Source organism: Ranitomeya imitator, chromosome 1 (genome assembly GCF_032444005.1).
Source record: "Ranitomeya imitator isolate aRanImi1 chromosome 1, aRanImi1.pri, whole genome shotgun sequence".
Taxonomy (NCBI): Eukaryota; Metazoa; Chordata; class Amphibia; order Anura; family Dendrobatidae; genus Ranitomeya; species Ranitomeya imitator.
Genome location: NC_091282.1, coordinates 768,542,752 through 768,555,763, shown reverse-complemented (window position 1 = coordinate 768,555,763; position 13,012 = coordinate 768,542,752). Strand labels below are relative to the sequence as shown.

At 48.9% G+C, this 13,012-nt stretch overlaps 1 protein-coding gene across 2 annotated transcripts in view; it reads left to right on the top strand.

Moving 5' to 3' along the window:
• The first annotated feature begins 584 nt into the window (after positions 1–584).
• The window catches only part of ABCD4 (ATP binding cassette subfamily D member 4), a 70,199-nt gene continuing 57,771 nt past the window's right edge, over positions 585–13,012 (top strand). The window contains exons 1-6 of one of the 2 annotated variants that reach the window (XM_069735725.1): positions 585–757; positions 5,040–5,158; positions 10,758–10,885; positions 11,104–11,243; positions 11,444–11,560; positions 11,639–11,764. In XM_069735725.1, the coding sequence (XP_069591826.1) occupies positions 726–757; positions 5,040–5,158; positions 10,758–10,885; positions 11,104–11,243; positions 11,444–11,560; positions 11,639–11,764 (662 nt within the window). In that variant the 5' untranslated portion in view covers positions 585–725. The remainder of the gene's footprint in view (positions 758–5,039; positions 5,159–10,757; positions 10,886–11,103; positions 11,244–11,443; positions 11,561–11,638; positions 11,765–13,012) is intronic. The other variant, XM_069735728.1, reaches the window with a different exon arrangement.

Genomic DNA, 13,012 nt, shown 5'->3' with positions numbered 1-13,012 from the left:
TCTGAAAACTTCATAAATAAACTACATACATATTCTAGAATACCCAATGCGATAGAATCGGGCCACCATCTAGTTAGGAATAAGAAGCCAACCTCAGCCTGGTGGCAGCGGGAGAGTGCTGTACAGTGAATGCGCCCCTGCTGCTGTATCGCTCCGTGTCCTGCTGCCACCGCTGACTGGTAACTATGGAAACACACCACCGTCTGTAGGCTGCTGCTACTGACTGGTTACCATGGAAACGTTCCGCTGCCTAAAGGCCGCTACTGACTGGTTACCATGGAAACCCCCTACTGTCTGTAGGATCCTGCTCCCTGGTTACCATGGAAACGTTCCGCTGTCTAAAGGCTGCTACTGACTGGTTACCATGGAAACCCACCGCTGTCTCTAGGCTGACCCTGACTGGTTACCATGGAAACCTGCCGCTGTGTCTAGGCTGAGGCTGACTGGTTACCATGGAAACCCACCGCTGTCTCTAGGCTGACGCTGACTGGTTACCATGAAAACCTGCCGCTGTCTCTAGGCCGCCGCTGACTGGTTACCATGGAAACCTGCTGCTGTCTCTAGGCCGCCGCTGACTGGTTACCATGGAAACCTGCCGCTGTCTCTAGGCCGCCGCTGATGCTCTCTCACGCTCCTGCACGTACGACGCTCACAACCTCCACCAAGAAGATGGCGGCGCTGTGTTCGGTCCCCTCCCACTGAGGACTTTGTAACCGCGGAGAATCATGGGAATGAGGCGGAAAGAAATGGGGGAGCGGTGAGGACCGGGCTTTCGGAGATGGCGGGGTGTGCTGGGGAGAGGCAGGACTGTTAGCACAGTGCTGACACGTGTGGCAGCGGCGGGTGTCAGGCGTTGGTGGATGGCGGAGAGCCGTCACCTCTGTAGCTGCAGGCGCTGACTGCAGATGGGAGTAATGTGCAGTGAGGGGAGAGAAAACTGCGTGGTGTCGCGGTTATGTGCACGACATCTTGTCAGGTGCAGGAATCGCACAGGATGGGGTCAGTGAGTAGGAACCATCAGCACCTGACCAGAAGGGGGCAGCCCTAACGTGCCCCCGGGCCGGGCACATGCGTGCGGGACGCCCCGCTCATCCGACCCCCGACCCCATCCCCCACAGATCACAATCCCACCTCTCTAGTGCAGAGAAGACGCTCAAAACGAGTAATGGCAAAGGGTGTAATAATGGTGGTGGAGGAGGAGTGTAATAATGGTGAGGGGGCGGAGTGTAATAATGGTGAGGGGGCGGAGTGTAATAACGGTGAGGGGGCGGAGGAGGAGTGTTATAATGGTGGTGGAGGAGGAGTGTAATAATGGTGAGGGGGCAGAGGAGTGTAATAATGGTGAGGGGGCGGAGGAGGAGTGTAATGGTGAGGGGGCGGAGGAGGAGTGTAATAATGGTGAGGGGGCGGAGGAGGAGTGTAATAATGGTGAGGGGACGGAGGAGGAGTGTAATAATGGTGAGGGGGCGGAGGAGGAGTGTAATGGTGAGGTGGCAGAGGAGTGTAATAATGGTGAGGTGGCGGAGGAGGAGTGTAATAATTGTGAGGAGGCGGAGGAGGAGTGTAATAATGGTGAGGGGGCGGAGGAGGAGTGTAATAATGGTGAGGGGGCGGAGGAGGAGTGTAATAATGGTGAGGGGGCGGAGGAGGAGTGTAATAATGGTGAGGGGGCGGAGGAGGAGTGTAATAATGGTGAGGGGGCGGAGGAGGAGTGTAATAATTGTGAGGGGGCGGAGGAGGAGTGTAATAATGGTGGTGGAGGAGTGTAATAATGGTGTAGGGCAGTGGGTGAAGGAGTGTAATAATGGTGAAGGGGCGGAGGAGGAGTGTAATGGTGAGGGGGCGGAGGAGTGTAATAATGGTGTAGAGCAGCGGTGTCAAACTGCATTCCTGGAGGGCTGCAACCAGGTCATGTTTTCAGGATTTCCTTGTACTGCACAGGTGATAATTTAATCACCTACACACATAATGATTGCAGCATCTTGTGCAATGCTAAGGAAATCTTGAAAACTCGCATGGTTTGCGGCCGTCGAGGAATGCAGTTTAACACCCCTGGTGTAGGGTGGTGGGTGAAGGAGTGTAATAATGGTGAGGGGGCAGAGGAGGAGTGTAATGGTGAGGGGGCGGAGGAGTGTAATAATGGTGAGGGGTGGAGGAGGAGTGTAACAATGGTGTGGGGCGGTGGAGGAGGAGTGTAATAATGGTGAGGGGGTGGAAGAGGAGTGTAATAATGGTGAGGGGCAGTGGAGGAGGAATATAATGGCGAGGCTGGAGGAGGAATATGATAATGGTGAGGGTTGGCAGAGGAGGAGTTTAATAATTGTGAGGGGTGGCGGAGGAGTGTAATAATCGTGAGAGGAGGAGAAGGAATATAATAATGGTTAGGGGTGGCGGAGGAGTATAATAATGGTGAGGGTAGGAGGAGTGCAGTAATGGTGAGGGGCGGCGGAGGAGAAATATAATGGTGAGGGTTGGCGGAGGAGTGTAATAATGGTGAGAGGAGGAGAAGGAATATAATAATGGTTAGGGGTGGCAGAGGAGTATAATAATGGTGAGGGTAGGAGAAAGAGAAATATAATGGTGAGGGTTGGCGGAGGAGTGTAATAATGGTGAGTTGTCGCTGTGCTCATGGGGTAATTTTGGTCGGCCGGCCACACCTGCGAAGTTTCCACTGTTCCATGTTTTCACCATTTGTGGATAATGGCTCTCACTGTGGTTCGCTGGAGTCCCAAAGCTTTATAAATGGCTTTATGACCTTTTCCAGAAGGAGAACATTATAATAATGGTGAGGGGTGGCAGAGGAGGAGTATAATAATGGAGAGGGGCGGCGCATGAGGAGTGTAATAATGGTGAGTGGCGGAGGAGGAATATCATGGTGAGGGGCGGCGGAGGAGAGGTGTAATAATGAGGGGTGGTGGAGGAGGAGTTTAATAATGGTGAGGGGGGGCAGAGGAGGAATCTAATGGTGAGGGGCTGAGGAGGAATATAATGTGAGGAGTGTAATAATGGTGAGGGGCGGAGGAAGAGGAATATAATAAAGGTGAGGGGCAGAGGAGGAGGAATATAATGGTAAGGGGCTGCAAACAAGTAATATAATAATGAGGGGTGGCAGAGGAGGAGTGTAATAATGGTGAGGGTCCAAGGAGGAGGAGTGTAATAATGGTGAGGGTCCAAGGAGGAGGAGTGTAATAATGGTGAGGGGCCAAGTAGGAGGAGTATAATAATGGTGAGGGGCCAAGGAGGAATACAGTGGTATGAAAAAGTGTCTGCCCCTTCCTGATTTCCTATTCTTTTGCATGTTTGTCACACTTAAATGTTTCTGATCACCAAACAAAGGTAAATATTAGACAATGAGAACACAAGTAATCACAAAATGCAGTTTATAAATGAAGTTCTTTATTATTAATGGAAAAAGAAATCCAAACCTACAGGGCCCTGTATGAAAAAGTGATTGCCCCCTAAACCTAATAACGGGTCTGACCGCCCTTAGCCGCAACAACTGCAATCAGGCGACTGCGATAACTGGCAATGAGTCCTTTACGACGCTCTGGAGGAATTTTGGCCGCTCATCTTTGCAGAATTGTTGTAATTCAGCCTTGTTGGAGCATGAACCGCCTTTTTAAGATCATGCCACAGCATCTCAATCAGATTAAGGTCAGGACTTTGACTAGACCACTCCAAAGTCTTACCGTATTTTTCGGACTATAAGAAGCACTTTTTTCCTCCCAAAATGGGGGGTGCGTCTTATAGTCCTGATATACCGGCTTTGGCTAAGGTGTGGGAGCGGCAGCGGGTCATAGAGGCATGAGCCCGCTGCTGCAGCTAACTCCTGTGCCAGCTGCTAAAGATAAATGAATATTCACTGCATTCCACACCCATGGGCATGGGAGGCAATGAATATTCATTTTTCTTTAGCATTATGGTATGATTGGCCCCCATTCCCGTCCTCGTATGCATGGCCCCAGCCTTATCCAGGTATGCATGGCCCCATCAGAAAATATTAAAAAAACCAAACCATTACACTTACCTTCCCAGCGCTCCCTCGCAGCATCTTGTTCCGATGACAGCAGCTGCTTTATACTTGTAAGCAGCGCATAGCAGGGATGCCATGCGCTGCTTGTAAGCTGAATGGCAGCTGCCAGAATACTCACTGTTCTGCACGCCGAGACTGGGTGCCCAGAGCAGTGATCTTTCATGTCAGCCATAACCTTCATGCAGCTGTCGTCGGTCATGTGTGCCACCACTAAAGGTAATGAATATTCACCGCACTCCACTCCCATGAGGCGTGGAATGCGGTAAATATTCATTTCTCTTAAGTAGCGGCACATGTGACCGCCAGTAGCTGCAGAAAGCCAGCAGCTGACACTGTGTGCGCTACTGAAGAGCAATGAATACTCACTGATCTGCAGCGTGCAGAGCAGTGAGTATTCCGGGAACTGCCCATCGGCTTGCAAGTAGCGCAATGACGTACCTGTCATGCGCTGCTTACAAGCATAAAGCAGCTGCTGGCATCAGAACAAGATGCTGCAAGGGAGTGCTGGTAAGGCAAGTAATGTTTTTTTTAAATGTTTTCCGATGGGGTCATGCATACCAGGATGGGGGTGGGGGCCATGCATACCAGGACTGGGATGGGGGCCAATCATACCAGGTTAAGGATGGAGCCATGCATACCAGTATAGGGATGAGGGCGATCATACCTGCCAGGATAGGGATGAGGGGGACATGCATACCAGGATGGGGATGAGGGGGCCATGCATACCAGGATAAGGTGGCCATGCATATCAGGATAGGGATGGGGAGATGTGTATTAGGAGGGGGATGAGGAGACCATATATACCAGGATGGGGATGAGGAGACCATATATACCGGGATAGGGGATATTAAGTACATAATTGACCACATTTTTGCTTCAATTTATTTCCTTAATTTCCTCTTCTGAAACCAAGGTGCGTCTTATGGTCCGGTGCATCTTATAGTCTGAAAAATACTGTAGTTTTATTTTTATAAGGCCATTACTTCTCCTCTCCTGTTCCTTGCAGGCCTCGTCTGGACAGACTCTTCCTGAGCCGCTTCCTGACTCTCCAGTCTGTTCTGTTTCCAGGATGGACCTCAGAGAACACTCTGATGCTGCTGACGTTGCTGGTAGTGGCACTGACTGGTCTGTAACATACAAATAATCTGTGTGTGATCAGTACAGAATGGTATAATCTGTGTGTCATCGGTACAGGGCGGTATAGTCTGTGTGTGATAAGTACAGAGCGGTATAGTCTGTGTGTCATCGGTACAGGGCGGTATAGTCTGTGTGTGTGATCAGTACAGGGTTGTGTAGTCTGTGTAATCAGTACAGCACTGTATAGTCTGTGTATAATCAGTACAGGGCAGTATAGTATGTGAGTAGATATGGATGGACACCTACATGTTTGGGTTCTGGTACCAGAACAGTACTTGGACCCAAACCTGAGCCAAGATCCCATTCACTTGAATGGAGGGCCCAAACATCCAGTGTTTGCTACACTGTTATGTGAATGATAGCGCGGCAAACACTGCTTCTGATTGGCGATAAAAACATCACCGCTGGTCAGACAGCCGCGGTTCCCACGATGTCAAATGACAGCGTGAGCCCACAAATGTGATCGGAGGTATTAACTTTACCTTTGGTCATTCGTGTCAGCAGATGGGACTACTGCTCTCATCAGCCTACATCTGCTGCCGCTAATAACAGTGAGAGCAGGAGCAGCTGATGGGAGTACTCATCAGCTGGCTCCTGCAATGTAAATAATGTTAAAAAAAAAACGGCATGGGTTCCCCTGTATTTTTGATAACCAACCAGGCAAAAATCACAGCTGGGGGCTGCAACCCTCAGCTGTCAGCAGGGTGAGACTGGACCATCAGAGAACCGGAGGAGTCTCTGGTGGGCACAGACAATGACACCTACTTGCATACAGGCCCAGCAGCTGCCTAGGGCCCCCGCTGCTCCTGGGGCCACCAGCCAGTGGCCTGTCACCAATAGCAGCACACCACGCAGCTGCTATGGGGCCTATGAGTCAGGAGGGCCACCATGTGCCAGCGGAACAGCAGTGGGTGACAGAAGGCAAAAGCCGGCTGCTGTGGCTAAAGCCTGTCCCTGCTGCTTAAGAGAAATGAATATTCACTGCTCCCCACGCCCCAATTAGCGTGGAGAGGAGTGAATATTTATTTCACTTTAATAGCAGGCAGTGTTAGCCGCAGGCTGTCTCTAACACTGCCCGCTATCAGGGCTCCCGCTCTCCCGGGGTCCCCAGCCCACACGTCTGCTATGGGGCCCGTAAGTCATGGGGTCCGCGCCAGCGCTGCCCGCAGTGCACTCCACATTCAACTGTATCGGCATCATAGATGCCGATACAGTTGAAAGCAATAATGGAGGAGAGGGTGTCAAATGACGCTCTCTCTCCCATCATTCACCTCATCATTCTGATTTTCTGGATTTGCTTTCTCATTTTAACTCTCATAGTTGTGGTCTACCTATGATGTCAATTACAGGCCTCTCTTATCTTTTTAAGTGGGAGAACTTGCACAATTGGTGACTGACTAAATACTTTCTTTCCCCACTGTATATATCAGTGAGTGAGTCCTGGTGGCCATAAATCTGAAGGACTGCGGGGCTGGATTATACCCTGTGGGGGAACTGCATTGTACCATATGAGGGGGGTTACATTATATCCTGGGGGTGTTGCATTACACCCTATGGGGGCTAAATTATATTCTATGTTGGGGCTGGATTATAGCTTATGATGGGGCTGAATTATATGCTATGAGGGGGCTACATTACTGTATATTCTGTGGGGGGCTACATTATACTTTATGAGGAGGCTACATTATATGTTATGGGTGGCTGCATTATTTTCTATGAGGTGGCTGCATTATATTATATTGTATGTGGGTTGAATTATATTCTATGAGGGGGGCTACCTCAACACCTCTACATATTATACCCTGATATTAGCGTGATAGTAGCTACATAGTGGGCCCCAAGAATGATTTTGTCTCTTGGGCCCAAGGTGCTGAAGTCGGTTTTTTTTTTTTTTTACTTATTTATTTACAATGCAGGAGCCGACTGATGATTCATCAAAATGCTCCTGCTCTCACTGTTATTAGCGGCAGCAGGCATCGGCTGATGGGAGCAGTAGTCCCATCAGCTGACACAAGGCTGTCTGATCGGCGGTAATGATTTTAACGCCGATCAAATGCGATGTTTGCCGTGCTGTGATGCACATGACAGCTGACAAACACCCGTTGTTCAGTATCCGTGCCCGAACAGTAGGTGTTTGATACGGACGACGAACTTTACTGTTCATGTTCGCCCATCTCTTTCTTTGAGTGATCAGTACAGGGCAGTATAGTCTGTGTATGATCAGTACAGAGCGGTATAGTCTGTGTGTGATCAGTACAGAGTGGTATAGTCTGTGTGTGATCAGTACAGGACGGTATAGTCTGTGTGTAATCAGTACAGGACGGTATAGTCTGTGTGTAATCAGTACAGCGTGGTATAGTCTATGTGTAATCAGTACAAGGCAGTATAGTCTGTGTGATCAGTACAGAGTGGTATGGTCTGTGTGTGATCAGTACAGGACGGTATAGTCTGTGTGTGATCAGTACAGAGTGGTATAGTCTGTGTGTGATCAGTACAGGACGGTATAGTCTGTGTGTAATCAGTACAGGGTGGTATAGTCTATGTGTAATCAGTACAGGGCAGTATAGTCTGTGTGATCAGTACAGAGTGGTATAGTCTGTGTGTGATCAGTACAGGACGGTATAGTCTGTGTGTGATCAGTACAGAGCGGTATAGTCTATGTGTGATTAGTACAGGGTGGTATAGTCTGTGTGTAATCAGTACAGGGCAGTATAATTTGTGTGATCAGTACAGGGCAGTATAATTTGTGTGATCAGTACAGGGTGGTATAGTCTGTGTGTAATCAGTACAGGGCAGTATAATATGTGTGATCAGTACAGGGTGGTATAGTCTGTGAGATCAGTACAGGGCAGTATAATCTGTGTGTGATCAGTACAGAGCCATATAGCCTGTGTGTAATCAGTACTGGGCGGTATAATCTGTGTGATCAGTACAGGGTGGTATAGTCTGTGTGTGATTAGTACAGGGCAGTATAATCTGTGTGATCAGTACAGGGCGGTATAGTCTGTGTTTGATCAGTACAGGGTGGTATAGTCTGTGTGATCAGTACAGGGCAGTATAATCTGTGTGATCAGTGCAGGGCGGTATAGTCTGTGTGATCAGTACAGGGCAGTATAATCTGTGTGATCAGTACAGGGTGGTATAGTCTGTGTGTGATCAGTACAGGGTGGTATGGTCTATGTAATCAGTACAGGGCAGTATAATCTGTGATCAGTACAGGGTGGTATAGCCTGTGTGTAATCAGTACAGGGCAGTATAATCTGTGTGATCAGTACAGGGTGGTATAGTCTGTGTGTGATCAGTACAGGGTGGTATAGACTGTGTGTGATCAGTACAGGGCAGTATAATCTGTGTGATCCGTACAGGGTGGTATAATCTGTGTGATCAGTACAGGGCAGTATAATCTGTGATCAGTACAGGGTGGTATAGCCTGTGTGTAATCAGTACAGGGCAGTATAATCTGTGTGATCAGTACAGGGCGGTATAATCTGTGTGATCAGTACAGGGTGGTATAGTCTGTGTGTGATCAGTACAGGGCGGTATAGACTGTGTGTGATCAGTACAGGGCAGTATAATCTGTGTGATCATTACAGGGTGGTATAGACTGTGTGTGATCAGTACAGGGCAGTATAATCTGTGTGATCAGTACAGGGTGGTATTATCTGTGTGATCAGTACAGGGTGGTATAGTCTGTGTGTGATCAGTACAGGGTGGTATAGTCTGTGTGTAATCAGTACAGGGCAGTATAATCTGTGTGATCAGTACAGGGCAGTATAATCTGTGTGATCAGTACAGGGTGGTATAGTCTGTGTGTGATCAGTACAGGGTGGTATAGACTGTGTGTGATCAGTATAGGGCAGTATAATCTGTGTGATCAGTACAGGGTGGTATAGACTGTGTGTGATCAGTACAGGGTGGTATAGTCTGTGTGTGATCAGTACAGGGTGGTATAGACTGTGTGTGATCAGTACAGGGCAGTATAATCTGTGTGATCAGTACAGGGTGGTATAATCTGTGTAATCAGTACAGGGCAGTATAATCTGTGTGATCAGTACAGGGTGGTATAGACTGTGTGTGATCAGTACAGGGCAGTATAATCTGTGTGATCCGTACAGGGTGGTATAATCTGTGTGATCAGTACAGGGCAGTATAATCTGTGATCAGTACAGGGTGGTATAGCCTGTGTGTAATCAGTACAGGGCAGTATAATCTGTGTGATCAGTACAGGGCGGTATAATCTGTGTGATCAGTACAGGGTGGTATAGTCTGTGTGTGATCAGTACAGGGCGGTATAGACTGTGTGTGATCAGTACAGGGCAGTATAATCTGTGTGATCATTACAGGGTGGTATAGACTGTGTGTGATCAGTACAGGGCAGTATAATCTGTGTGATCAGTACAGGGTGGTATTATCTGTGTGATCAGTACAGGGTGGTATAGTCTGTGTGTGATCAGTACAGGGTGGTATAGTCTGTGTGTAATCAGTACAGGGCAGTATAATCTGTGTGATCAGTACAGGGCAGTATAATCTGTGTGATCAGTACAGGGTGGTATAGTCTGTGTGTGATCAGTACAGGGTGGTATAGACTGTGTGTGATCAGTACAGGGCAGTATAATCTGTGTGATCAGTACAGGGTGGTATAGACTGTGTGTGATCAGTACAGGGTGGTATAGTCTGTGTGTGATCAGTACAGGGTGGTATAGACTGTGTGATCAGTACAGGGCAGTATAATCTGTGTGATCAGTACAGGGTGGTATAATCTGTGTAATCAGTACAGGGCAGTATAATCTGTGTGATCAGTACAGGGTGGTATAGTCTGTGTGTGATCAGTACAGGGTGGTATAGTCTGTGTGTGATCAGTACAGGGTGGTATAGTCTGTGTGTGATCAGTACAGGGTGGTATAGTCTGTGTGTGATCAGTACAGGGCGGTAAAGTCTGTGTGTGAACAGTACAGGGCGGTAAAGTCTGTGTGTGATCAGTGCAGGGCGGTAAAGTCTGTGTGTGATCAGTACAGGGTGGTATAGACTGTTTGTGATCAGTACAGGGCAGTATAATCTGTGTGATCAGTACAGGGTGGTATAATCTGTGTAATCAGTACAGGGCAGTATAATCTGTGTGATCAGTACAGGGTGGTATAGTCTGTGTGTGATCAGTACAGGGTGGTATAGTCTGTGTGTGATCAGTACAGGGTGGTATAGTCTGTGTGTGATCAGTACAGGGTGGTATAGTCTGTGTGTGATCAGTACAGGGCGGTAAAGTCTGTGTGTGAACAGTACAGGGCGGTAAAGTCTGTGTGTGATCAGTACAGAGTGGTATAGTCTGTGTGTGATCAGTACAGGCTGGTATAGTCTGTGTAATCAGTACATGGCAGTATAATCTGTGTGAACAGTGCAGGGCGGTATAGTCTGTGTGATCAGTACAGGGCGGTATAATCTGTGTGTGATCAGTACAGAGCCGTATAGCCTGTGTGTAATCAGTACAGGGTGGTATAATCTGTGTGTGAGCAGTGCTGGGCGGTGTAGTATGCAATGAGTCCCATACACCGGGTTCCCCTGTGCCCCCTCACCTTTTGCTCTTCTTTTCCAGGGCAGCTGGTGGTCTATCAGGTCGGGATTTTGCCCAGTCAGTTTTATGGGGTCCTGTCTGATCGGGATTTGGGCGGTTTCCGACAGCTGGTGGTGCTGGCTGTGCTTCTGATTTTGGCCATTTCTGTGGTGAGCACGACGTCCAGCTGTGTGCAGCTGAGCTGCTGCCTTTGGTTATTGTGATGAGTTTCACAGCAGAATGTTTACTGTAGAATATCCATAGATTTCCATGGTATGATGTGGCGGGCATGTACTGTTCTGTCAGTAATGTGTCACCGCACATGGTCCACGTGGCACATGGATGGTGGCGGGGATGCCAGTGACGCAGTATGGCTCTGTCTCCGCAGCTGCGCAGTGTGGAGCAGTACGTTGGCAAGCTGGTCTATGTGAGTTGTCGCCAGGTTTTGACTGGACATCTTCACCGCCTCTACTTCACCAAGCAGGTGTATTATACACTGAGCGTGGATCGGCCGCAGCTGGATAACCCGTACGTCACTTGTGGTAACTTGGCCAAAGCACCATCTCAGTCCTGGGGGTATCACCTGGCCAGCCCCGCCTCCCTGGATGCCCTCATTGAGGACCGTTACACTGGGGTTTGGAGAGGCCTTGCCGCTGTGTTATCGGCACTGTGATGCAGCCGCTATAAAGATGGTGAGAATGAGGCCTAACTGTGGCTTTTTCTTACAGGGATCAGCGGATGACCCAGGATGTTGAGCGTCTGTGCCGGGAGCTTGGCACCGTTGCCAGTAAATTCCTAATCACGCCATTCACACTGGTGTATTACTCGTACCAGTGCGCCGTCAGGTCAGTCCGTGCTGCCCTCCTAGATTGCTCTGCTCGATGGGCCGCTGTGTGTTCATGCTCATGTCACCATGTTTGCAGCACCGGCTGGATGGGACCACTCTCCATAATCGGCTACTTTGTGGTGGGATCGCTGCTGAACAGACTTCTCATGGGCCCCATTATCCCAAAGTTGGTGCAGCAGGAAAAACTGGAGGGCGATTTCCGGTGAGTTTTGGCATCACGTGTAAGCCGTCCTGCTCTGGTTTGTGTTGGTCTCTTTCCATATTACTATGTAATGTACCGAAATACAATGTATTCCAATGTGGGGAATGGTGATTTACACCCAAAATATTGTGGGAAGACAAGATGGTGACTTGTGCTGCCGGTCGCCTCCATTATCTGCTCCTCCGTGACCGCTAGATTCTATTTTTCTATCTTTAATTTTTGTTGAAATTTTACAAGAATAATATAACACACAAATACAGAATTGAGGTTAATGTCCGACCTTCTGAGCTCTCAGGAATATGTGCAATTCAATGGTTAATAAGAGGAGCAAAGATTAAAAGGAGGAGAAGAGTACGTGCCAGAAAACGAGGCTAAGAGGTGAGGGCTAGGACTAGAGGGACTAAGGGGACTGGTGCCATGGTCATAGCTCCATAAAGCTACCAGGAAGCTGGATCTCAGGGGTCCCAGAGTTGTCGAGTTGGGGGAGGCCACAGGCCATTGCCCATTTACATCTCGGCGAGATGGGGCAGTTTGTTGCCATCCGAGATTTAGATGCTGTTCACACGTTTGGGGGCAGCCTGGCTGTTTACTTTTCCATCCCCTCGGGGGAACCTTCAGCATGTAATTTAAGGGGTCAGGAGAAGGCGGATTGAGAAGAGGCCCTCCATCAGTTCCTCCAGTAGGGGGTGGCATTGACTGGAGAGCCGGGGTGCAGACGCAGGTAGAGTAGGTGGCTGTTCAGCCCATGTAGGGCGCCACTTTTCTGGGGAGATATTTACAACAGGCGCGTGTTCCCATGTATCGATGTCACAGGGGACAGTAGTATCTGGTAGATCGAGGTGAGAAGACCCTTGGTAGAGGGGAGCTTCCGGCATAGCCTCTCAGTGGGGGAGATTGTTCGGGCACCCAGTGCATGAATAACATAGTGGCATGGTGGTAATTTACCAGAGCCGATCATTTCCCAAAGAACTGTGGTTCAAGGGTGATCATCAATCTTGTCCACTATTTTAAAAATTCCCACTGAGGACCAGGGTCTGACCGTAAGATATTAATCGTAGGAGATCGTTTGGGGGCTAATGAGAAATGTTTGACAAGACTTCCATAAGTTTCTCATGAAGGATATGGGTCCAAAAGGTCAAAATGGACCAAGTGGAGTGCGGTGCCATAAGAGGGTCTCGGGGTTTACTGGAGGTAGCCTCAATTTCAACCCATCTATAGTAATCAATCCGGGCCGTCTAAGAGGGACTG